Source organism: Centroberyx affinis, unplaced genomic scaffold (assembly GCF_046629955.1).
Source record: "Centroberyx affinis isolate AG114_WGS23_722 - 3 ecotype Tasmania unplaced genomic scaffold, CSIRO-AGI_Caff_v1 ptg000915l_1, whole genome shotgun sequence".
In the NCBI taxonomy this organism is placed as follows: domain Eukaryota; kingdom Metazoa; phylum Chordata; class Actinopteri; order Beryciformes; family Berycidae; genus Centroberyx; species Centroberyx affinis.
In genome coordinates this window covers 600584-626696 of record NW_027279498.1, presented here as the reverse complement: position 1 = coordinate 626696, position 26113 = coordinate 600584, and the positions used below count along the sequence as shown (strand labels likewise).

The 26113-nt window shown below is 44.0% G+C and overlaps 2 protein-coding genes across 3 annotated transcripts; one reads left to right on the top strand and one right to left on the bottom strand.

Moving 5' to 3' along the window:
* Positions 1–1143: 1143 nt before the first annotated feature.
* On the bottom strand, positions 1144–4858 carry LOC139645851 (protein L-Myc-1b-like). The gene is made up of 3 exons (XM_071521712.1): positions 4586–4858; positions 3394–4028; positions 1144–2562 (listed from the first exon to the last, which is right to left on the bottom strand). Exons 2-3 carry the CDS (start codon positions 3935–3937, stop codon positions 1982–1984), a joined length of 1125 nt encoding a protein of 374 aa, XP_071377813.1. The 5' UTR covers positions 3938–4028; positions 4586–4858; the 3' UTR covers positions 1144–1981.
* Positions 4859–13015: 8157 nt separating this feature from the next.
* LOC139645842 (sodium-dependent lysophosphatidylcholine symporter 1-B-like) lies at positions 13016–26113 on the top strand. 2 transcript variants are annotated; one of them, XM_071521700.1, is made up of 14 exons: positions 13016–13190; positions 14892–15017; positions 15947–16071; positions 19822–19945; positions 20043–20121; positions 20215–20384; positions 20592–20682; positions 21683–21801; positions 21924–22007; positions 22940–23023; positions 23134–23246; positions 23339–23482; positions 23897–24073; positions 24459–26113. In XM_071521700.1, the coding sequence occupies exons 1-14, from the start codon at positions 13101–13103 to the stop codon at positions 24511–24513; spliced, it is 1581 nt and encodes a 526-aa protein (XP_071377801.1). In that variant the 5' UTR covers positions 13016–13100; the 3' UTR covers positions 24514–26113. The 2 variants fall into 2 exon arrangements, with proteins under 2 accessions (XP_071377801.1, XP_071377800.1); XM_071521699.1 differs by having other exon boundaries at positions 14889–15017.

Genomic DNA, 26113 nt, shown 5'->3' with positions numbered 1-26113 from the left:
CTCGTTGCGCGAGTGGCTCTCAGGGGGACAACAGCAAGACCAGCTGTGTGTAAGGGGGACTGACTGGCCACGTGACACCCACCAATTACATTACATGGACCACAAAGCTACAAATTACAGAACAAAGATCGGTAACAGGTACATCACAAAACAAATACAAACCCAGGGGGGATAAACACAGACCAGCAGTAAAGTGAACAGGGACAAAAGGGTCTATATTTAAGAGCAAGTTGGTCCAATGATGTAAAAATCATTGACAGATTTTCACTTCTACATGCAATTCAGCGAAGACCTTTTTTACAGCCACTTTATATGAGGCATGTAGTGTGAAGCAGTGCTATTCACTGACTGCATACCTGTCCTGATAGTGCTGTACTGAACTCAGCTCAAAGCAGCAGTTCACACAACCCCTCTCTTCGAACCCAGGGGACTGTTCTAAAGATACCGATTGTGTGGTGTGTGTGTGTGTGTGTGTGTGTGTGTGTCAGTGTAACCTAGTTCAGAGCACATCAGGTGCCCAGCATGCAGCAGCCACTGCAGAGGGGAGGATCCTCGGAGGTATCACACATACTTCAAGGGCAAGTCTCAAGGACAAGCTCACTCTAACCTACTGTACACCTACTGTAAGCGCACAAGATGTACTTATTTTACACACTGCCTGCTGAAGAATGACACAGAGAGAGAAATAAACCAATTGGCTTATTTTTATGACCTGCCCTCATTTTCAGTTGATGCATGTGATAGTAGCTCACGTCTCTTGAGAAGCACTACCAAGTCAGCATATGTTCCAAAAGATCTTATCCACACTATCAGTGTGAGGCATGATAAACCAGTGCCATCTGATACTTCAACCTCTGACATTTAAATCAGAGGTTGCATCACCATGTGAGTTTTCCTCAAGTTACCATAGAAACAGATAGAAATTGTGCTCATGATTTTGAGATGAGCACAAATAATTCTGATGGCAAGGTCAAAATGTTCTGAGACAGATGAGTAGCTATATCCCTGAGAAATCTTTTATAAAGCTGACACTATATGGTGGAGGAATACAGCAAGTTGTGACTTATTAACTGTGTTGCATTGTTAATAATTCTTCTCCTCATTTAGGTAAAAAACAAAGATACGCAACGCCAGGATTGTATGCAAATATGGTATCAAAATTTAATGTTGCTGGCATGCATCAAAATAAAACCAAGGAGAAAAGCATTGAAAATATCATCACAAAGTGACGTGTGAATATAAAGTACAGTAGTGCTACTTTATCTTTTTTAATTTTTTTGCTCATTTTTATATTTTCTTAACAAAATAGAGGCTCCTCGGTGCCTGGTGGCTTTTTATACAGAAGAGCAAAGTTCAGTGACAAGCTTTGATTTTGACTCCTTCACCGGGAGTAATAAGCTATTATTTACACAACAATATGTACAACAAAACAATCAGTCATGAAAAACATTAACAAGGGATGACTCACTCATTCTTATATACACAGCAAGGCCTTTACACTTTTACTCCAATGCAAGTGTGCAATGACGAAATGCCAAGACATTTCATTGATAAAGCCAAGTTTCAAGTGTTCATCCTGTAGCCTACATACACTCGTAAACTATTAACAAGACATTTTTTAAAACAGGTTCTTTCATCACCCATCAAAGCATACCAGGAAACACCTTGGTCATAGCTATATGTGTCTATTCCATTACCAAATTTAAAAAAAAACTGTGCAAAAAAAAACACGAAATACAGCACACAGAGCTCTAACTTCCAGCCTCCCCCAGAATGGGTTCACAGGCCAGCAAAGAGTCAACTCATAGGAAGCCCATAGCAATATGAATGAGGCATTTATTCAAAATGAAATCCATTGCTCTTTACATGAGGCATGTTATCATATAAAGTCCGTAGCTTTTCAAAAGTGACAGGTAACTTGAGATTTAAGTCTTTGACTATGAATGAGGCAGTTTATTCTGGAACCACGCTTGTTCGGGTCTCAAGAGCGTTTCAGGTCGGCTAGCCGGCGGAGAAGTTGCTGCTGTCGGGCTTTGAGGCGTTTCCTCTCCTGGATCTGCTGCTTCTCCCTGGTGTGCAGCTGCACGAGGTACTCTGTCGCCTGGGTCAGGATGGCCACTTTCGGAGTCTTGGCCGACTCCACCAGACCAGGGATCTCGTCCCGCAGCGCCAGGAAGCGGGAGCGCAGGTCATTCCTCCTCTTCCTCTCCAGGAAGTTGTGGTTCCTCCTGCGGTCAGTGTCCTCTGTGTCGGAGCTCTGGGGAGTGTCTGAGGAGGAGGAGGAGGAGGACTGGGAGACGCGCCCGGAGGAGTCCGGGCAGGTACGCTTGCTCTGAGGCTCTTCCTCGTGTTCATCCTCTTCATCGTCCTCGTCCTCGGGTTCTGGCTCGCTGTCCGGGGAGCGGGCGGCATAGTTGTGCTGTTGCCGGTGGACAGACATGTGGAAGCGTTTGGGGCAGGGGTCGGCGCGGACCGTGATGGTCACCGGCTTTCGGCCGCTCACCAGCCGTGCCCGATTCTGCTTGCTCTCCACTGTGACCACGTCGATTTCCTCCTCATCATCTGTGATGACACAGAGAAAGACAACCGTACACCCATCAATACACATAGCAAAAGGTATCCCCAGTTGCACAGACAAGTAAGGTTGAGTCTCAGTGGCTTCTTTTACATAATGCTTCAGACAAGACCAAAAGCTTTAAGGTCCACATGCAGGTACATTAAGAAAGAGCAAACACTTAAGTGTCAATATGTCAAGAAAAATCTAAATTTGACTGAAATTGGGTATCTTGCATTTCACAGCCAAGTATGCAAATGAAAATTCCTCAGCCTGAGGAGGGCAGAGCAGAGGCTGAGGTGTTAACAGAGCAGCAGTGGTCATCCATGTCAATGCTTGCAGGAATTCAGGCTTTTGTGAGCATATTCATCAACAATTTAAATGAGGAGAGCTGCGGGCAGCAGGCTCTCCCTAATTTGGGAAGTCTGAAAGAGTTTCTCTCACGGTCTGCCGCTGTGTGTGTAAAAGTAATAAATCATCAGGACTCCCATCACTCCGCCCCTCTACCGCACTCTAATTGTAATGCAAAGCCAGTGGAAGATATTGTAAGAGGGGAAACTCAAGCAAAACCGACGGGGGCGCGGTTTTTGAAAGAATGCCGGTAGTAGCAAAGCATTTAGAACAAGCATGTGGTCAGGTATACTAGCAAAAATGACCGCATTGCACATGATAACCCCCCTGCACCAGAGACCAGACCAGTTATGCAACACCATACTTTGGACTCAGAAAAAAAGGTTGCGCTTTGCAGCGCAGCTCTCCAAATTACGCATTGTTAGAGGGCAATATAATCCCGAGGCAGGGGCAGGGTGGGGTGATTTAGAGCATGGTCGCTTCCTTACCAGAGGAATCGGAGCGAGACTCGGAGCCAGACGACGCCGGCTTCCTGCAGCTGTTGGCCGGGAAGGTGAAAACAGCCGCGGGGTCGACGCAGTCTGTCGCCGAGGTGGCCAGTGGTGCACCGGGTGATACGCACTGCGCTTTGCTCGGTCTCACGGAGATCTGGGCCACCGGAGAGACACCAGTCTGGGCTGCAGTTGACAGTCTCCCATTGACCTTCTCCAGCTGCTTGCTGGCAGAGAAACTACTCCACATGCAGTCCTGGATGATGATGGAGCTGAGGTTGCCAAACAGCTCCTCTGTGTCGTTAATGAACTGACCCTCGCACTCCTCGTCCTGACCGAGGACCTTGGACAGCCAGCTGAGCTTGTCTCCCGGGGAAAGGTGCACGGCGGCACCACTCAGTGTCCTGGTGGGAGACATGGGAGGGGTAGGCAGCAGCTCGAACTTTTTCCAAATGTCCTCGCTTGGTGCGGTTGACTTGTAGAAATCTTCCTCCGTGTCGAAGTCGTCGAAAAAATAGTGCTGATAACAGTCGAACTCCATCTTCCTGCTAATATCCTCTAGTGTTTATTCCAAGAATTGATAAAGGAGCAGAATGACACCAATAGCCTCAGCAGAAGGGTCCTCACACAAGCTGAAGGGACAAATTGCGGTAATTAGCAAACGTTATCTTTTTGAAAGCAGTTAACGTCACTTTCCAGCAGACATATGATCATATTTCAAATATCCATCTAATGGGCTATTAGGATATCACATCCCTCTAATAGCCTACTTTCTACAAATGGGACCACATTAATAATTGATTGCATCTTGCGGATGCTCGCTGTGCACTGATGGACTCAAACTGTCCAGGCATACAACGTTATTACATAATCTAGTTATATACGGGCTACAGTTTTATTGCAATACAAGTTCTTTATGTAAAGGGAAACGTTTCATGGGGTATTTTCACACGTACTTTTATAGGAGTAGCCTATCCGGCGTAAAAGTAACATTCGGCTATATGTCCTGAAATGTAGGCTGTGCTTTGTTCCACATGCATCGCAAAGAACAGACATCTGAGCCGGGTAGAGACAAAAGTACACTGCTTTGCATTCACATTGTACAAATGGGCACGGCTGTAAGTCGGCTAGACTGGCCCCTATTTCCTCCTTTGAAACTTTGATAGATCGCCAGAATAAAACTACTCACCGGGTCCGACTCTCCACACAATCCCAATGCGCAACTCAGGGCATGGAAAATCCCTCCGTGTAAGAGCAAACTCCACAGTGTGAGATGAGAGAAAACGGATAAAGCTGTCCCGAGTTGGAGATGAGGGCGTCACTTGGGAGAGAGAGATGTTGGATTTCGACGCAGTGAGTCTACTTCTTCAATCCAGCAAAAGCGCCGCCAGGGCTCAAACAACAGGCAATAGGTCCGCCCCGCAATCTGTAATGGAAAGCCACACAGTGCGTTTTTCGCGCCAGTGAGATATCCTGTTATAAGGTGATAAAGTGCAGGGAGGAGCCTCGGAAATATCTGCAGCGGTAGATCCGGGTAAGCCCTTTCGTTTGCATAAAAGGCGGGGGAAGGTGCTCGGCCACGCCCAGCCTCAGAGCCATTTATGGTCATGGCTGAAATATTATCATTAGGGTTAGTAGGGTTAGTAATTTTCTCAGTAAGAGAACCTCCTCATATAATAATAATAGTAATAGTAACAATAATAATAATAATAATAATAGGATAATGATGATTATGATTATATAATCATCCATATTATTATTCATAGTACTCCTACTACTACTAGCACAACCACTGGGAAATACAGGGAAATTAATTAATGCATCATTCAAATTCACAGCATCCCTGGAGCTGGTGGGGATTTAGTGTCTTGCTCAAAGACACTTCAGCAGTGTGGATGCTTGCTGACACGGGACCTAAAATCTTTCTAACCACTAGGATTTTTATTTTTTAAATGAAATCTCTCAGGAGTAAATTCTAGGGCTAACAATGTAACTCAGTTTGTCCCAAGACTCAGACTCATCCAATTCTGTCATGATGAAGCTTCTGCTATGGATCAATAATTTCCTTTCAACTGAAAGGATTCAATTCCATCCAGTCCCTAAGTGAATATTGCTCTCTATGTACATGGAGAAGTCCAATTGACTTCTTCGTTCCAGCATGATTAACATGATATCCCACATATTACTCAATTAATATTTAATTATGCCATTATTATATTCAGTCAAGATATTCCACATAGCAGTTTGGTTCAGACACTGTGACTGTTTCCACTCAAGACAGATGTCTGTGTGTCTCCCATTGTTTCAAGATTGCACAATGATGTCTTAACCTTGACACCAAACACTGGTTTTAGCTGATCCTCTTTTCCATTAATCCCATCTGTTAGTGTGACATAACTAGGGGGCATCAGGAGCCTCGCTTGGTCTGTTAAAACGCACAGCGCATATGAACAAAAGTGTGTGTCTGAACTGTACACAATTAATCAGTGTGACTAATGAACTGAAGGTTGAATAATTTCAAACCCCACCCAACAATGTTTCTGTCTTTTCGTTTGGTCTGAAAGACGACTTGTTTCTGTTTCTGTTGATTCTGGCTGTTTCTGTCTGTTGACAGGTTGAAAAAGGAGTGTTGTCTGAGTGCATCCGGATGAACTCCTGACCCTCACTGATCATTTTTTATGTCTGTGAAGCATTTGATCATTAAGAAACAGCTGAAATGTAAATATTTCCAAATCACTTAGAAAGGCAGACAACGCAGCTGTGCAGTAATTTCCTGAAGGTGTATCAGTGTATAATGTTGAGAAGTTGTTGATTTGGTAGCACTATTGCTGATCTCTTAATTTGCTTTACAAAAGATAAGAATGAGGCACAGATAGCTCTTCATTAGCATATTCACCAATGTGACTCAGAACAAGGTATATGGTTCTGAGGTGTAATCAGGGAAGATACTTGAGAGCAAAGCTTTTTCACAGTGAAGGGGGGAGGGTGCAGTGCGTCTTTGAATGGCATGTGTTTTAACACAAAGGAGCACAAAGAGTACACAAACAATAGAATTTAGAGCTGAAATGTCCACAGTGAAGTTAGTGATCTTCTCAGTGAGGAAGCCTCCTCATCAAACAAGGTAATGTCTGAAACAAACATTACTGTATTTTGTTTTAAAACGATGTTTACAGGCAACCTGAGAGGCATTGTGGAACAGAAAACCCCCCGTGAAACTCATCTGCACTCATTGACCTCGAACATTCAGCATAGTGGCTAAAACCATTTGAACACAAAACATGGCATAACCATATTGAGTCAGGCAATGATTAAGTGGAGACATAAACTAATTCCAGCATTTATTGTCTGGTCTGGAGTGCGGTCAGAATGGATTCTGTGAAAACGAATGCATTGTGCTCGCTGGCCTCTGGCTAGCGAAGGGTCAAAGTTCGCCAACGTCTCCCGACAAGACGAGGCAAGACGAGACAAGGTCACCGTCACACACCGCTGTCCGTTTCTCTCCTCCACCTCCCTCTACGCAGCAATATTGATCAGACTGGACCATAGCGTGCCGGTCTTCGCCTTAATTAAGCATCTCAGTGGCCGAGACAAAGCCCCCAGTAGCCCCGGCCATATTCTGGCCAAGTTAATGACACTGATTAGCGATGGACATCTGTTGTCAGAGACGGGCCTGAGGTCAAACACACGTATGGCCTGAGAGTGGCGTCCCTGCCTGGAAGGCCTCTTCGGTTCGGTCACAGTGTGGGTTTCTGGTAGTGCTAATACTGAACCACCTGGCAGTACAATAATCAATCCAGTTCAATCCAAATCGGTTCAACATAGATATGTTTTTATTTCAAGCATCATGATAATCCAAGTTCTTTTGCAGTAACACTCCTGATCATTCTCCACAGTCAGTAAACCAGTCCACGAATATAACAGCTAGAACCCATTGTCTATATTAAGTTGCAGCTGTAAGTGTGAACTCAGTGTTGGGACTAGAGTATGCACAACTTTGTGATCTCAGTTGTGTGATATTTGTCTTATGAAACTGAAAAAATAAAGAGAGGGATGCAGCTACTAGAAAGTTTAGAAGGGAGATTTTCTTTCACCCACAATGCAATGTCTGATTTCACACCACCTCACAGGCCGTAGGTCCTGCAACTTCACGTCCCATATTGTGAAGTGGACCACCCCCCAATCTGCAATGTCAGGAATACTTCATCCCCGCCAGTAAGAAGAAAAACAAAACCTTTGGCCCCATAAAATTCAGATGAGGGCCCTGCTCCACCTCCTCTGTCCTATTCCTTCACGAGGAATGAAAACTTGGAAATCATTTCCTCAGCATGGACATTGTTGGGGGTAACAATGCTTAACACCAACAATAGCCGGCTCCCCAAGTCATCTCCAGCTTAACTTCAAGTACCCGCCATTGTCTTGCATTGTTAGAGTAGCATATGTGTGAGGAGGAGAAAGACACTGGTGAGGGGAGGGGGTTGGGGGTGGGGTTGGGATCCACCTTTTGGGAGAACTCATGCAGGGCACATTAACATCCACTCTGTCGCCGAGGGACTATGGGACAAAATGCACTGGAGGAATTTGGAGGTTTTTCGGGGACTGTCCCTGGAATTGTCCCCATGTAAGAAAATAGGGGTTCCCCTCCCTCTCCCCATGACCTCCATGACACAGGAACCCCCGACCTCTGACCTTGTCCTCCCATCTAAAAAAATACAACCTGAAACAGATTGAAATGAGCCCTGTCACCCTATGCTCAGAGAAAAGCTGATGGGAGCAGATGAGAAAGGAAAGAAAAAAAACCCACACTCACAGAAAAGTGTTATTGCTCCCCAGGGATGTAAAACGCCGTATTCTGACACACCCCTCGAAACACCGTGAGATTGTGATCAGCAGCGTGTAAACATTACCGCTGTGACATAATAGATCCATATCCATGGTCTATAATTGCCTTGCTTACATTGCGTCAGGCTTTTACTATTGATTTTATCATATGTGTTTTTATTTATTCCTTTTTAAAGCGCTTTGTAACTGTGTTTTGAAAAGTGCAGTACAAATAAACATGATGATGTATTATTATATACAGTATATGTGTCCAGGTTATTGACTTAAGTAAAGTCTCTGATTAGAAATGACTAGATACTCCAATAACAAATATATGTCTGAATTTATAATTCATTGAGGAGGAGCTCATGCCATAAATATATTGGATAGTTCTATTAGCACAAAGTTCATTAATGGTAAAGTACAATTACCATTCTATATGTATTTTGTTAAACCGAACAACTCTAGTCTATTATAGTGCAACTTACAGCAAGCTGAAAACAACATGTATGTAAGTGTAAAAGTACTGAGCACTTATGTGAAGTATTTAACATGACTGTAACATATCACAAAGAGACAAGCCCTTGGACAGAGTGTGCAACTATTCAGTGCAAGGATGAAGAGTGCTGCTTCCTTGTAACAATATGGATTGAGTTTGGCTGCCACCTGGTGTCGGCTTCACTTTATTCACCCAGTAATACAAATGTATTAAAGAGTTATGGTGAGTTTGGCATTATAAGGATCTATGTGACTTTTTATACATATATGTATATATATATACATATAAAAATTTAAAAATTGAGGTATTCACATATTCATGATTGTGGAATGTTACTATGTCATTTTAAGAAAAAGAACATTGAAATAACAGTTTTGCACCTGGGATGTCAAATCTTTGATGCTCATTATCTATGAACTGCACTCTACCCAGATAGATCTTTATAATTCCAAGCTCATGTTGTTTAGGCATTATAATAGGCTACACATAATATAAAACACATTATAATAAATACAGTGGACCAGATAGTAAAGTAACATCTAACCAAAAATGTAGTGAAACACACATAAGACTTACAACAAATGAGCTGTTACTTCAAATTACAGAGAAATGTCTTTCAATTTTTGAGGATACATTTTGTTTTAGATTTTACACTGTAATAGTTTTGAATATTACATTAATGTCCAGGAGATGGCGCCATTACATCATTTTCCTCCGTAAAAGTTTTCTACTATAACAGTGAAGCTGTGTGTGAAAAGGTTGGGGTTAATTCGCTTTTACCTCAGTCAGTTTCAGCTATACATTGAAACCGCCATTCATTTATAAATGATAGAACATTGTGCATGTGTTTGTAACGTTTTTACCATCTGACATGATCCAAGTATCCACACAAAAATAGAAAAAGCTAAGGTGGTCACTTGTAAGGAAAAAAAACGTTTATTTCTAGTGTACACAGCATTGATGAGGATGAAGGTCACAGTTAGAGTTTAGGAAATGAATCTAAGTCAACAGGGTGTGTGTGTGTGTGTGTGTGTGTGTGTGCGTGTGTCTGTGTGTGTGTGTGTGTGTGTGTCTGTGTGTGTGTGTGTGTGTGCGCATGCGTCTATATACATACACACTTGGAAACAAATCTAAAAAGATTAAGATGCCTTGGGTTGCTGTGTGTCATAAGACCAGCTGAGTTCCCTGTGCCACCACCATGTGTCCATTGTTTCCACCACTCTAACTGGGTCAGTATACAGTAAAGGGGGGAAACCACAGAGGGATATAATTAGCCCCAACTTTAGCCCCACCATACTCTAGCAAGAAAGAGCCCATATTTTATTAAAAGTCTCAGAGAATGAGGCTTATCTGGGATCAGCTCAGCCTGTCAGATAATGACTGAGATGGTCCAGAGGTCATATTCAGTAATGTGAGATCAGCGTTTCTCTGAAAGGTTAGTTATAGCCTCTGGAGACCTTAAAGCATCTGTCTGCCGGGCTATAATGGATTTGGTGTTATGGCCAGGATATGATATGAATTCAAAGGCAGCAACCTCACCTCACGAATTAGAGTCGGGTGTCGCTGGAAGGGAGTTTCCATCTGTGGGTTTATGAACAACTCATGAACTTAAAAGTAGGACATGTATGATCTCATGCCATTTCTGGATTCCCCCAGCCAGGCTTATGAATGTTTGCCAACAGAAGATGTGTGACTCAATGACTCGTGAGATCCGGCTGTCAGCTTCACCCACCATTCTGCACACACAGACCCATGTGCGTAAAGCAGACTCCTCCTGCAGGGTCGAATGGAAACAGTATGCCCAGCGGAGCATGGTGTCTCAGCACAGTAGGAGGCATTACATTAAACACTATGTGATTACCAGCGCTGCCTGGCCGGCCTCCTGTCTCGGCGGCCCCTCACTAGGATGAAGCGCTGCTATTTCAGACAATCAGCTGATACAGAGGTCAAAAGCAGAGCGAAGGACACATCAGGTCAGATTATGTATGAGAGGGGAGGGGGGACCAGGAGGGAGGTAATGACAGTGGAGGAGGAGGGGCGCGGCTTTTTCTGCTGTGTGTGTCTGACAGTCAAGTGTGTGTGTGTGTGTGTTTTCTGTATTCAAATAGTGGGAAGGGTGTGTTTTTGTGTATGTTTGGCTTTCACAACTGAAACCATGTGTGCCCTCAGCTACGACAGGTTGCTCACTAATCCTTTTTGAATAGGAGGCCAGAAACAAGTCAAAGGGAAAAGTTTTGCATAATGTTACCAATAAAAGCAAAGATGTTTAAGCCTTATCAGAGATGCCAAGCTCAGGATACTGACAGTATGAGTTAGGCTCTGTTGTGACAAGGACATAAAGCTGGTACTGTATGATTAAAAAGTAATAGGATACAGATGAAGAAATCAAACACAGTTCTTTTCAAGGCAGCATTTATGCAACTTTGTCCAATACACTGACTAACTGTATTCCTACTTAACCTACTTAACATACACTCACTAGATTCAATCTAGCGCTGAACGACCCAGAAGGAGATTGCCCCAGCTATGCAGGACACTGTCATTATATAAAATGCTGCACTGTGAGCCTCCATGTTGCATCGCCGGGGTGTTAGTGAAGGGTAACAGGTGGTATCTTGTTTCAGAAGTCCCCGGTTTACATATACACACAGGCATAGGCACACGCACGCACACACACACACACACACACACACACACACACAGAGTGCGAACTAAATGCCAGACTCAGGAATAGACAGCAAGCTGAGCCTCCCTCTCTCCACTTCGCTAATCTTGATATACTGTCCACAGTGTATAGTATACAGGCTACTTTTACTGACACCTTATTTTATAAGGGCCAGTTTTAAACACAGACAACCAGTTTAACTGTAACTGTGACACTGATTGAAAGCTCAAAATGAGGAGAGGGGATCAAGAAAGCCGTAACACCCGAGCTACAGGAGTTTCTGAAAGTTACGATGATATAGCAGAGACATTATAGTGGTTTCCACAACCTCCAAGGCAAACTCACAGCCTCGCAGATGGTGTTAAAAAGTAGACTGCTGTTGTTCTGGTTTTACCCCCCTGGTTCATCTGCATGTCATTTGCATAGACTGGTTCTCCATCAAGTGGTGCACACAGCTGCTGCTATGTGTCAGTCACTTCAGATAGCCTACAACTATAATAATGCTTAACTGCAGCTGCCTGGCTGTATGTTGGCAGAGGAGTTATGTTGAAGATTACATTAACACTGAAGGGGGTGGGGGCTAATAACCGTCATCTACTTTAAGGTACTCTGTGTGTGTGTGTGTGTGTGTGTGTGTGTGTGTGTGTGTGTGTGTGTGTAGGCTAGTACCGACTGCCTGGATATTATTGTTAGGCCTATCTATGTTATGTATACAGTCTGAATGAATGATGTCAGAGACAAGGTAGTAAAATTCTATCTCAAAATTGAATTATCCACATATTCATGATCTTTAAATGTTACTTTATGCCTGTGTGATGTTTCTCGAGGAGCTTTTGGGATGAAATACTTTTTTAAAAAAAAATAGAAAGCTCATAACAGATGCCAAATCTTTGAAGCTCAGTATCTCGGAACTGCACTCCACCCAGACAGACCCTTATGATTCCCAGCTCACGACTCTGGCAGACACACACACAGAAAAATAGCGACAGAGACATAGAGAACCCTTCCTGCTCTGAGTCACCAAACCATACCAAACCAGCACGAGTCTCGTTTTAGCAGGACGTTTAAATGCGGCGTTGCTTTGGGTGGCGTGTCTTTTGCTGCCTTTAAGGGCTTCTCGTAAGCTCCGAAATTGGAAGTTCTACAATCGATTGTCGCGCGTCCAAGTGCCTTTGGCTTGATATATAGGCTAATAGGCATACCAAAATGTGTCCTGTAATAAATGTAGCTTTTTGGTGGCTGTTGATTCATTTTGAGAAATCATCTGTCAAAGAACTACTTTGTGCTGCAGCGGCAGATTGAATAATCAATGTTTTAATTGATTCATCAGGGAAATACAGTGTAATACATCGCTTTTGCCATCAATTATTGATTGACAACAATTGATGGCGGATGATTTTTCCAATCACATTTACCACTTTGTAGCTTCGTTCGCGCGCGCTCAACTGGCAATAGCGACAATTCCGACAGCACTTGAAGGCAGCACGTGTTCAGCGCTGGCAAGTGTCACCGTCAGCACAGTGACATTGAAGGGGTTAAATGACGTCGGAGGCGTAGTACGGAGGATGAATGGGCAGGGGAGGCACGGAGGGAGCCGAAGTGGAGAATAGACAAGCGGAGAGGACGCAGACACGCTCTGAACCGGCTTCTTTAGCTCTGAGAAATATTCCTCACATCGAAAAACATCTTAACTCTCTCATCGTCTTGAAAGCAAATTAGGCGATGGCGAGAGGAGAGGGCGCCGAGCAATATGCGGTGACAAGTTTATTACCAGTTAAACCAGTAAGCGCAGATGGAATCAAAATATCAAAGGTAAGTGAAAGGCTTTAATAGGCTAATTAATTTCGGTGGTTATTATAACGAAATAGATTTGGATTTGTGTGTTACCCCTATGGATTTCCTCTGGGATGTTTTGGGGGGTTCGGGGGCGCACCTTAATACTCGGCAGTTTTCAGGTGCTAGGAGCCAATCTGAATTTGGTTTTGGCGTAGGCTAATTGTGCAGCCGAACCACAGATTACATCCACTGAATCTGTTTCACACCGCTCACATCGTTCCCCATTTCGGTCTACGGGGTTTGAATTTCACCCGGCTTGTCCATCTGTCTGCAGGCAGCTGTTCGCTCATACCACGTTTCCTGTTTTAAAGGGGCCACGTCTTAATTAAAGCTGGCCGTTAAAATAATGTGCTGAAACTGCTCCGTCTTGTGAAATAAACTAGTTGACTGACGCGCTATAATGTGTTAAACAAAGCTGATAGTTAAGCATTTGCATGTTATTATTTTATTATCTCCATTACTGTCATATTGTAATATTTTATCATGGCTTGCTCAGTTAATAAGTCTCTTCATGCATATGGAGCTGTTCAGCTGCTTCTGAACATCAGTGTATTCAACCTGCCTAACACAGAGGTGCAATACACCTTAACCACCTGCAGTACAATTTTTGCTGTGCTATTGCTTTACACTGTATAGGATTTTCCTTACCAGCCGTTAAAGGACGCCTACAGGCTGCATTCCTGAAGTTTTAGATGATCACCTGAGTGGTGCCTGTCCTGTGGGACACAGTGGACTTAGTGGGCTTAAGGGTGTGGATGAACGGAGATAAGGAGACAGTATGATGATCATCCCTGCCATCATCTTTCCTCAAAGCAGCAGCCAATTTTCTGATGAGGCAGAGCTCTCCTTTCAACATCAGGAGATGCTGCAGTTGTCTGTGTGGATTTGAAACAGGCTGTATAAACTCCACTGGGTGACATCATCAAAGCGATACAGCTGATTGGCTGTGGGATGCAGGATGTGATCAGACTCCTGACTGTCTGGTGACTGTTGGCTGCTCAGCCTGAAATGTCACACTACCTACAACATCCTATTGCCAGAGCCAATGGCTGCGCTCGAGCCAGGCGGAGTTTTATGATGTGGGTTGTGTGTGTGTGTGTGTGTGTGTGTGTGTGTGTGTGTGTGTGTGTGAACTAAAGTGACCTAACATTCTCACACCACTTTCTAAGCGGCGCGCAGGGCCAGATCACACCGTCGCAGGGGATTTGTTTCTAATCTGACATTCTGAGCAGTGGGGTGAGGAGAGTTGGCCAATCTCTGTCCCTCACTCTAACAAGTTGTTTAACAGAGAATGACTTTGGGTCTCAGGGCCATGTCGGCGAGGCAACCAGGATGTTTTGGACAGTGTGGGATAGGAGGAGGAGGGTAATTAAGGCACAAAGCAGGGATGAGATAAACTGTAGAGTGCAGCAAAGAGCGATGACAGTGTGATCACACAGCGCACCACTGCTCACATCTCTTCACCTTAATTCATAGCTCCCTTTGGAATGTGAGCATTTTTATTTTTATACAGTCAGACGCACAAGCTGTTCAGAGCTGTCAGCCATAAATGAATCACAGATCCGATCCGCTGCATTTCTCTACAGTCCATAATAACACAACAGCCTCTTATCTTCTCTGCTCGTCTTCTCTCCCTCCCCTCTCCCTCTCCTTCTCCCTCTCCCTCTCTTGCAGCAGAGGGACCAGAGAAGCCGCCTGTCGGTGTGCAGTAAGCTGTGCTATGCCATCGGCGGGGCTCCCTACCAGATCACCGGCAGCGCTCTGGGCTTCTTCCTCCAGATCTACCTGCTGGATGTGGCCCAGGTGACTGAATAGAGCTTCAGACAAAAGGGAACACCAAGATAGTCGAACCACAGGGTTGGAGCCAGAAAGGTTCCAGAAAGTTGATCCAAAAGAATATGAATATCTTTGATCACTTACCTACACTCACTCACCCTGAAGACTAGAGTAGGTAGCTGGTGAATGTTGCTGCCTGTCATATAGTCTTTTAGATTTATGACGGAATAGCCTGATGATGAATATGGCACTTATTTCCTCTATTTGAATGCTCATATCCTGTGTATTGAATGCATTTATGTTATAGTTATTAACAAAAAAGACTGGCATAACTGGCAAGATTTGTAAGATTAACCATAAGTGGCAAATTAAGTAGAAGCTAAAATCTGTGTGTGTGTCCTTCATATTTATGAGTTAATGCATTTGGTAATTCAGTAGAATATACAAAATGGAAACATGTTCCTTTATTAATACATTTCTTCCAAGTACGCACTGATAAGGTTCAAGGCCAAAGCTTGTGCTCACTCTCCGGTGTCGAGTATCATTTTAACAATCTCCAGCATGCAGTAGCCAGTCAAGCGCATTAACCCAGACTCCTACTGTTTTGCTTTGTCTCTCAATTAGTTAGTGCATTAGCGAGATCCACTGTACACTGTGGGAACCTAAATAAAGGCCATTCAGCCCAGGGGATGAGATCATTGAAGCGGTCTTGAATGCTACTTTGTTCTTAAATGATTTACGGTGTTGCATATTTGGCCGCTGTTGTATTCCAAGCACTTAGATACCCTTGAAATTTCTCCAAGTCCCATTTGAGGCATATTCTCTGCTAGATGTAATCCACCAGTGGTGTCACCGCCCTTTTGAACCCTTCACAAAGGCCAGTCAGTGGTGCTGTATGAGGCGGTGTTTGGCGTGTTCCTTGTGTTGGGCTCACTCCCTCCTTTTCCTCCTCACAGCTGGATCCATTCTATGCCTCTATCATCCTGTTTGTGGGCCGGGCCTGGGACGCAGTGACAGACCCAACAGTGGGTTTCCTAGTGAGCCGGACCAAATGGACCCGTTTTGGCCGCATGATGCCCTGGTAGGTGTCCACGTCACATAGCAGCACATGTGTTTTAGGTGGGGTTTACGTGTTGTTTTGCTGATGGGAAGGGGGAGAGGAACTCATTTAAAAATGAGTCGATGGGATATTGAAAGGCGGATCTTTCTGGGAAATGTGAACCACATGCGCTCACTGTACAGTAACCATGACAACTAGGTGGAAGTGGATAAAAGTGAGGAAAAAGAGGCAATAATGTGTGAATGTAGTCTGCGTGAGTGTGTGAAATGCGTGCGAAAGCAAGTGCATGTTATGCCTGCACCAGTTTGTGTATGACACAAACTACTGAAGCTACAACAGTAATTACGCTGTTAATACGCAAACAGCAGCTGAACCATCTCATCGCACTGGTCTTTTTGACTTGGTCCTCGCCTCTTCCTGGGTGCAGATGAGGACTGCCTTTTAACTCCAGCACACTCCAATAGTAATGGGATGTAATACCCAGGTTGTTCACTTTTTGTAGTGAGTTGGCACTGTGCAAAGTTCCAGGAAAAGCAGCTAGAGCTTTGAAGCTGTTGGCTAAGACGGCAGGAGACGGACTCTCGAGCTTGGCTGTGGGTGCCAGAGGGCAAAGAGGTAAATCTCACTGAAGTGATCAATGGTCGGGATTAACCTGAAAACGTTCAAAACAAACACTCACATAAAACACTGGCACCTCATCATGAAGCACATTGAAGTATATACATTTTTTAACTGAAGCATTGCTTTGCTATATATGTGGCACATATGCACATGAAATTTAGCAAGGAAAAGTGTGGGTTTTAGATTGAGATTACTTAGAAGAGTTGGTGAATGAGCTAAGCAAAAAGGCTTTTTCAAATGTTAGTTTAGTCTGAGAAATACTCTACTGCATTTATCACCATACACCCAAGATGATATGGGTGCCTTATGTTGATATTCAAATTCATGGAGGAGGTCTGTTTGTAAAGAGAGACCTTGATATGTTGTCCATTCCCCACCGCTACCACCTTACATGACCAGGCCATCCTTTCACCCATGTATGTAACTCAGTATGTTGCTGCACACTCAAGGGCAGCACTGATCCCTATCCCTAAGTTTGGGGTCCCCAAACTTAGTTCAGCTACCGCTGCTATATAATATGCTGAGCTACACCATATAGTGTTGAGGTGGGGTACGGCTCCCTGTGTGTGTATGTGTGTGAGAGAGAGAAAAGGAGAGAGAGAGAAACCATGTGATATTATCAGTGAAAGGGTAGATTAGAAACCGCTGCTTGTGGACGAGATGAGGTTATTTTCATTTGCTCGAGGACAAATCGAAATATTCTTCGAGCAGTTTTCACACAGGAAATTAGAGTCATATCTTAGGACCCTGGGTATGCAAGGCAGAATGCCGGCTGTGCATGAGCTGCATGTTGTGTGTGTGAGCGGGGGGTGGGGAATTTGCCGGCTTCTCCTGCTGGGATTGGTCCAACCCACAACACACCATGAGCTTTAGACCAATAGGGGTGTGAGAAGCGTATGTGTGTGTGTGTGTGTGTGATTTCCATGAGTGACAGTTTGGGAGGGGGCTTGGCAGCATTGGAGAGAGGTTACCTTGGGTCAAGAAGAGGCCTGATGCTTGGCAGAATGTCAAAGAGGTCATTGTTATACAGAGGCAGTGTGTGTGTGTGTGTGTGTGTGTGTGTGTGTGTGTATGTTCCTCTACAGCCGGTTTGGCTTTTAGGCCTGAACAAAGCTAAACCACTCACTGTCATATGAGGTCCCGTCCGTCCATGAACAAGAGACAAGGACGTCTTTAGAATTATTTATGTCGTTTGAACTGTTCTTGGAATTTGAGGACTTGCTATTTCTTTCAAAAGGGCTGAAAAATATTTTACATAGACAGAAGTTCATTGTTGTGGGGAAGCATAGACTGTAAAAAGGGGAAGGAGACTTGTCTGTTTGACAAACACTGTCACATTTTACCATGTGTTTGTGTATATCTGTGTATTTTTTTTTTTGCAAATGTGTTTTTATTTGGAACACATATTGACGAAAAAAAATTCAGAGTATGCATTCTTGTTTTCTTGACAAATGAACATTTCTAATGTGTGTGTGTGTGTGTGTGTGTGTGTGTGTGTGTGACTTGAATCAAGGTCATTACCAATGCCTTACTGACCTCCAAATGTGACACACGCATCTGTGATCTGTGTGTAATCAGCCATGGCATCAGTGTGCAAAACAGAGCCAATCAAAATGCAATCTGACCTCTATTTCCAGATAAATGAATCTCTTAGCTCTCATTAACCTGATTCAGTCAGCCAATAGAGAGAGATGCAAGGGCTTTTTTTTTTTTTATTTCCACGTGTGTGTCACACAAGAAGGGTGGGGGCTTCATATGACTAGCCAGGCATGAGTGGAGAAGTGTTGTGTTCAATAAACAAGCATCTCTGTGTGTTTAGTGAGACGATGCGCCCCTCAGGGAGAGTCAGCTCAAAAACAAAGCAGAGGCAAAAATATTTACTTAGACATTGTTATGTTATATTTGCTTTTCATTTTTACAGCTCTTTAAGAGTGGAGGATGAGTTCAGAGACTGCAGCTCTTAACCTATTGCTGTGTGTTAATGCTAGTGTGTCCTGCTGGCACAGAAATGTCTTAGTCAATGTATGTTTCTCTTCACTGCCCTGCAGCAAAGCCCATGTCTAGCTCCTACATGGAGAGGCTATTGACTATTACAGCTGGTTTGGACCCACCCGGTGGTCCCCTGTTTCCTCTGTCCATTTCACACAAAGTAAAATGTGAGGTTTCTAAACTCAGACCTCTGCCTTTAACGAATGCTGTGAGCGAGGTCAGCTGGAGGACATACAGAGCTAAGGAAAAGCCTTGTTGAGATTCAACCATAGAGCGATTGTGAGCAAAGAGTGGGGTGAGAGCGAGGTGGGCCAGCGTGGTTCCACCGTAGGCCAGCCCACCCTCCTCTCCCGGTGCAGTTCAGACTGAGCCCATTCTCCACACACAAGCTCTAACAAGGCAGGATTAGGGGGATTATTCACAAAAGACCCGCTTACAAAGCATCAGGGAGAGAGTGGGAAAGAAAGTGACTGTAAGAAAAGAAAAAAAATGAAAAGGGGGGTTAAGCTACAGTAACAGTTGGCAGAATTCATTAAACAAACTTTAGCAGAGAGCAAGGCTGGCACACTTTTTGTATGAAAGGTGTATCAATGGACTGTGCAAGCTGTTTCTACTGGGACACCCCACCCCAGCAGGGCACCTGGATGTAAATATAACTATCAGTAAAGTACATGAACTTTGCCACCATGAAGAGAAGAAAGACATTACACCATATTGTACCAATTCAGCAACATCTTCCTAATATAAGGTGAACCCCAATCTGTCTGTAACTGTAGTGACCCAAAAGAAAAGTATTCTCTCTAAAAATGGAGAATATCTCTGTTTGTTTTACAATAAGGACACATTAACATATCACCGTTGACATGTGAAAACCTTGTAACTAAAATGTTTCATGTTTCAACTTCAACTGAAGGATTGCACGTTCTTCTATGGGCTGAGAAAATTCTTCGACCCCTTGCACTTTTGAAACCCTTTCAAAACCCGTTGGATAAAATCAAAAACACGTGGTAGTCAAGTTAAAAGCAAGGCTGTTTCCCTTAGTTCCTGAAAGGTTTACAGTTTAGAGATACAATGTTTTCACCCGACAGCGACGATATATTCAGCACACTGAAAATGTATCATTCTCTCTCCTAAACGAATCCTCCACCCCTTTCTTCCCAGGATCCTTCTTTCTACTCCGCTTGCGGTGCTGACCTACTTCCTGATCTGGTGCGTTCCTCCGGTGGAGCAGGGGAAGGTCTTCTGGTACCTGGTCTTTTACTGCCTCTTCCAGTCGCTGCAGACGGTCAGTACCTCGTGTTGATACTCTCCAATACTGTGTTCCCTATGGTGTCATCAAACACACACCTCACTGTGGTTTGTGTGTGTGTGTGTGTTGGCAGTGCTTCCATGTGCCCTACTCGGCCCTCACCATGTTCATCAGCACGGAGCAGAAGGAGAGGGACTCTGCCACTGCCTACCGTAAGTCGAGCCTCCTGCGATCAAGAGCTTTTTTTACATTAATGCTGTCATTCATGCACCGACACTCTGCTCCGTCATCTGTGTTGTTGTCAGGTATGACGGTGGAGGTGCTGGGCACCGTGGTTGGCACGGCAATCCAGGGGCAGATAGTGGGTGGAGCCATCGCCCCCTGTGTCCCCACTGAGTACGATGTCCTTGACAAGGGGAACTCTTCCCAAATGGGGTCCGAGGTCAACGTATCCCACATCTCGCTGGATGAGACGGTGAGGCTTGGAGTCTGTTGGCTGGTGTCACATAAAAGATAAATATTGGTAAATGTTAGATACAGCTAATACATTCAGGTACTTTGACAGACTGAGGACATGATGATTTAATCTCTTGGTCTATCGGATTGCTGGTTTTGTTTGACAAGGCTGCTGCCATGTGTTACTCTGAGCTAACGCTGCCTCTTCTGTCTTCTCCCCTCATAGAAACGGGCTTACATGATCGCCTCAGGGGTCATCTGTGCCATCTATGTCTTTTGTGCCGCCATCTTGTTTATGGGTGTGAGAGAGCGAGAAGGTGAGAATCCATTAACTAATAAAACAAGTTTCCATTTACCCAATGGCAAGTTTTGAACATTTCTATTCAAATATTTTAAATTCAGTATCAGTATCAGTATCAGTCTGTATCAGTTGTCCTCGGCAAACAGTTTGCCCCCGGCCATCACCCTTCAAACTGTTGAGGCTTTTCTGTTGCAAAAAAAGAATGAGACAGCCAAATTCTGGCAGGCACTAAATGTCTCTACTTAAGACTTAGGGTCTATGGAGTTGAGCAGAACTTCATGTTACTATTTTACCATGCAGTATTAGAGAGTATTATAAGATATGGTATTACAGCCTGGCATGGTAACTTGACGGTACAGTTGAAATCACAGATTGCTCGTCTGGTACAGACTGCTATGAAAATTATGGGGGTTAAAAAACACTCGTCCCTCCAAACAATTTATGAGCAGTCTATTATCAGACAGGTACAGAAAATAGTGTCTGATCCAACTCACATTCTCCACCCAGAGTTCCAGCTCTTACCTTTCGGTAGAAGATTCAGGGTTCCCAAGAGCAGGCTGAACCGTTATAAACATTCATTCCTGCCTATGTCCATTAAGCTTCTCAACACTAACATGTAATGTAGATGTTGGCCATGAGGGTTGTGCAATATGTCGCCATTGTCAGTAGGTGTGTATGTGTATATGTGTATAGGCAAACTGTTGAATATGTGTATGTGCAAACTGTGTATGTGTATGGAAGCCATGTGTTGTTAAGATGTTGACGTTTTTTACTATGTAGTATGTATGATTTTATCTTCTGTGGAACTGCAGGACAGAGTCCAGAACAAATTTCCTTATGGGGACATTAAAGTATATCGTATCGTATCTACAAAATATACAAAATAAAAACTGTTTCTGAACATAATGGCTCAGTATTCCACTTTGGATTCCACAGCAAAGATTTCCTGCTGGTATTTGGGACAGAGGGTGCAGTGAAACTGATTTTTGTTCTGTTTTGCTCCTCCTGGGTTCTAGAGAGTGGGCGAATAAAGTCAGAGCCCATCACCTTCTGGCAGGGCATGAGGCTAGTGATGGGTCATGGGCCGTACGTCAAACTGGTCATGGGTTTCCTCTTCACCTCTCTGGCCTTCATGGTAAGACTGTATTTCATAATCTATTTTATATTTTATACTAAATGAATATGAATTTCTGAAATTCACAGGTAAGGGTACCTATAGTTTGATTAAAACATCTTTTATCCCTCTGTCTTTGACAGCTACTGGAGGGTAACTTTGCCCTTTTCATCACCTACGCCCTTGGCCACAGGAACGACTTCCAGAATATCCTCTTGGTCATTATGGTGAGTGTTCCCATTTCCACTGAGGAACTCAATACCTCCTGTGCCGAAGACCTGCAAGTAAAATCCCAGAACACAATGGGAAGGACATCAGTACAATCAGCAGACATCATTACCATACCTCTCTGCTCTACATAATTAAAACCTGTTAAGTTCTCCTTGTAGCATAGAGTAACTCTTCAGGATGTATGGGGTTTCCGGCAGTCAGTTGGGGGGCTTTCCTCACGCGAGGAGATGCATGGCCTCGGGGCTGAAAGGGCAGATTTTCAGGGTGAGAGGAGGTGTTGTTTGGGCCCCTGGGAACCCGTCCCCTGCCCACACTCTCGCTCCATGATAGCAGGAGATCCAGGGAGAGACAGGCACACAGTGGAGCTTTTGTTGCCCAGGCGATACTTCACCGCCGCCATGGGAACGGTGCTTTGGTTGCCCCCTCCTTTCCATCATTCTCTCACTGCTTTCTGCTGTAACGCCTTTCCCTCTGATTAGAAAAGGAAAAAAAATAGAGTGATAACTGTTACACTAGGAGAGGTGGGAGTTGGAAAAAAAGAAAGAAATTTCCACTGTATTTGGTCACTTTTGGTCATCATGTGCTGTTTCTCGGGCTGCTGAATCCTGAGCTTGTTCTTGTGCGGTCATTTGACACTGGTTGACCATGTCTGCCCTGGAGGTCAAAGGTTGTCCGCCCCCTGCAGGGTGCAAGTCAAGACCCCATAGAGCACACTGTGCCCTTGTCCCATGACCTTTTCCTCCATTGGTCAGGTTATCCTTTCCAGTTCCCACATTTTCCACAATCCTTAATGAGGTCCACTTAGCACAGAATTTAGATTGATACCAATGGAAAACAAATGTATATGGGTTTTTTTTCATTCTGTGAGCTTGCATGATGATATTAAATGAAACAGTGATACTGACATTCTCCTTTGCATCCTTTCCAGCTGTCGGGAACTCTATCCATACCTTGGTGGCAGTGGTTCCTGACTCGGTTTGGGAAGAAGACAGCAGTTTACATTGGCATCACGGTTAGTAGAGGACACTTACTTTTGGCACACCAAGGCATCCTTTCAAAGATGTGCTGGTGTGGAATGGATTCTTTCAAGTCATGCAATCACAATCTTCTGTCCCCCCACAGTGGGCCGTGCCCTTCATGATCCTGATCGTGTCCATCAAGAGCAACCTGATCATCTCTTACATGGTGTCAGTGGCAGCAGGTGTGAGCGTGGCAGCAGCGTTTCTCCTACCCTGGTGAGCGTTGGTTTATCTTCCGAATCCCTCCCAGAGTGTCTATATGTATCACTTGTGGGCTTATCTTTCCATTGTTGTGTTTGTCCTCTCAGGTCAATGCTTCCAGATGTGGTGGATGACTTCAAGGTGCAGAACCCAGACATCCACGGTCATGAAGCCATCTTCTTCTCCTTCTATGTGTTCTTTACCAAGTTTGCCTCTGGAGTGTCCCTGGGCATCTCTACTCTCAGTTTAGAGTGAGTCGATTGATCTATATTTAATTTCACAAAGTGTCAATTAACCAGCGCAAATGGCATCTGTGTGTGGTGAGAACTGAATCTTCATCATACATTAGTGTACTATGCAATTCGACCTTTGTTCTTCCTCTCCCTCCTGCTCATCATCGACATCATCCTAAAAAGACATTGTCAGCACTCAGATTTGTATTTCCTTCTGCAGGACTGGGAGCTTAGAGCAAAAGAAGTGTATTTGAGTGAGGATTATCTTGGTCTATACGATCAGTGTATGAGATTAGCTCCACATTTACAGTCCAGCAGTCCAGTGGTCATGTGGCCAACAATCGCATAATCCCTTCAACTCATAATCAAGCCAAACTGTACTCACATCAGCTCTCTTTTCTCCTCCCTCCTTCTCTCCGCATTTTTGCGCAGCTTTGCCGGGTACGTGACCAGGGGCTGCTCACAACCCGAGGCGGTCGTTTTAACCCTAAAGATGTTGGTCTCTCCTGTGCCGGTGGCTCTTATTGCTCTGGGACTGTTGATATTCAAGTCCTACCCCATCAACGAGGAGAGGAGGCAAGGCAACCGCAAACTGCTGCAGGAGATGCTGTGAGTGAGGCCAAATGCACACACAAACAAACACTTGTACACACACACACACACAAGAACACAGAGGTTTATACTTGATTTGGGGTAACCAAACAAGGCCAGACACCTATTGTTGCGCAGCAGGACTCATGCATGACCAGAGCTGTCTCCCCCACTAAACAGGCCACTAAGCACCCCAAGGAGGTAACAGGTCCGGTGTCCAACAGATTCACACCGAGATGCTAAATTCAGTTCCGTTCTGGCATCTGATTGCACCTGAGCTAAATTCAAATGAAATCCTCAAACAAACTGTTTTTGCCCTGTCACTGTCATGTATTATGCGCCCTGTTTGGGCAAGCCAAGTCCTTTGTGTGTGACTCTTGGCTGTTCTCCCATCTCGAAACAGGGACATTGAAGCAGATTCTGAGTCGGACTCTGCGGAGCTTGGGAGTGTTGTGTAGCGGAGCGAGGAAGAAGAGGAGAAACCAACCAAAAGGCCACCACTGTCTTGCATGTTTGCACAGGCTGGCAGGAGGGATGAGACCACCAGGCGGGCTGGACAGGCCTTGTGTGTTTTGGGTTCAGCTGGACTAACAGAGGAGAGACCACAGACCGCACTGTGGCCGGCTGCCCGACGCTACCTGAACACAACAGGCCTCCTCCAGCGGATCACACAAGATTACGGGGCCCTCTAGTGGCTAACCGCTGTCGTCTCGTGTGTGACCTGAGTATTTTCTATTGGCCTTCACCTGTGCTTTGTGGTACATTTATGTTTGTTTGCTTGTTTACAAGATTGGACTTTTACCCATGCAGTCTAAGATTGGAATGGGAAGTTACCTAATCTGAGTCTTAAGTCAGCCGAGGAAAGCTGCACTATTTATACTTTACATTCAGATCGTCCTCTGAGGGAAATATATGGTATCAGCCCTTATTTACACTAGGGCAACGTATTCCATCTAGATTGGAGTTGTATGAAGCTGTGCTAAATTTATGCTTATGTTTGTTTTGGTGTTGTATTTGTTTCCTGAAAATGAGAGATACCGGATACAGTTAAGTTCTGCTAACATAAAGGTAATTCTAAATGTACTTGAATTTTCTGGTGGGAAAGAGCCAGTTTCCATGGCATCACAAATGGGGCTGTGATGTATCTAGGTCAACTGAATTACTGCCTTACAACCACACATCTTGTATAGTTAGTTGCACTGAGATTTTCTGCTGAACTTGTTTTTAACCAGATTCTTTATTTGGTTATTTGATTGTTTTTTTTTCTTTCTTTTCTTTTTGCTACTGAAAAGGGTTTCCCTTATGAACTTTTGGGGAAAGTGCTTTAAAAAACTCCAATCTATCTCCATCAAGGTTGACAGCCATTTCTGAATCTAATGTGCTTTGCCTTGACATGGAGGTCGACTCCACACTTTGAAGTCATTTCAGCTAAAAGCATGTTGCTCACTTCCCAAGGGACAGGCTTTATGTAATTATTTATTTTAACTAATTAATCCAAGGGATTATAATTTTCTAATAAAAATGTGTATGGTACTAATTTGTTAACATATATAACAGATAAATCTAAACATGAAGTTATTTGTAACTATGTGAATATGGGGGTGTGCAGCAGTTTGTGTATACTGTTGACATGCATGTCAGTGTGTGTGTGTGTGTGTGTGTGTGTGTGTGTGTGTGTCTGTGAATGGACCTATATGGTGAGGGTTTTTCAAGTCCCGGGGAAAACTCAAGCCAAGTTTTCTATTATTAGACATATCACAACACATTTTTCATCATTCTAGATGCCTTTATTATTTATCAGTCAGCTTTCAAATGTTTCTATTCTCTTAAATTATTAAGTTTACACTATAAATCTCTAAATCTTAATATATAGTCAACCCACATTTTTCAACTAATTTTTCGTTTTTCGGGCATTGAAATGGCACTGAATGTGACAAAGCATTTGGCTTACATGCTTCACTCCTTGGTGTTTTATCTTGCTGTATATAGTGTAAATTGTTAATATTTCTTTCTTAAGTTTGACCATGATGTGACAATGATCAATGTTATGTAAATTAA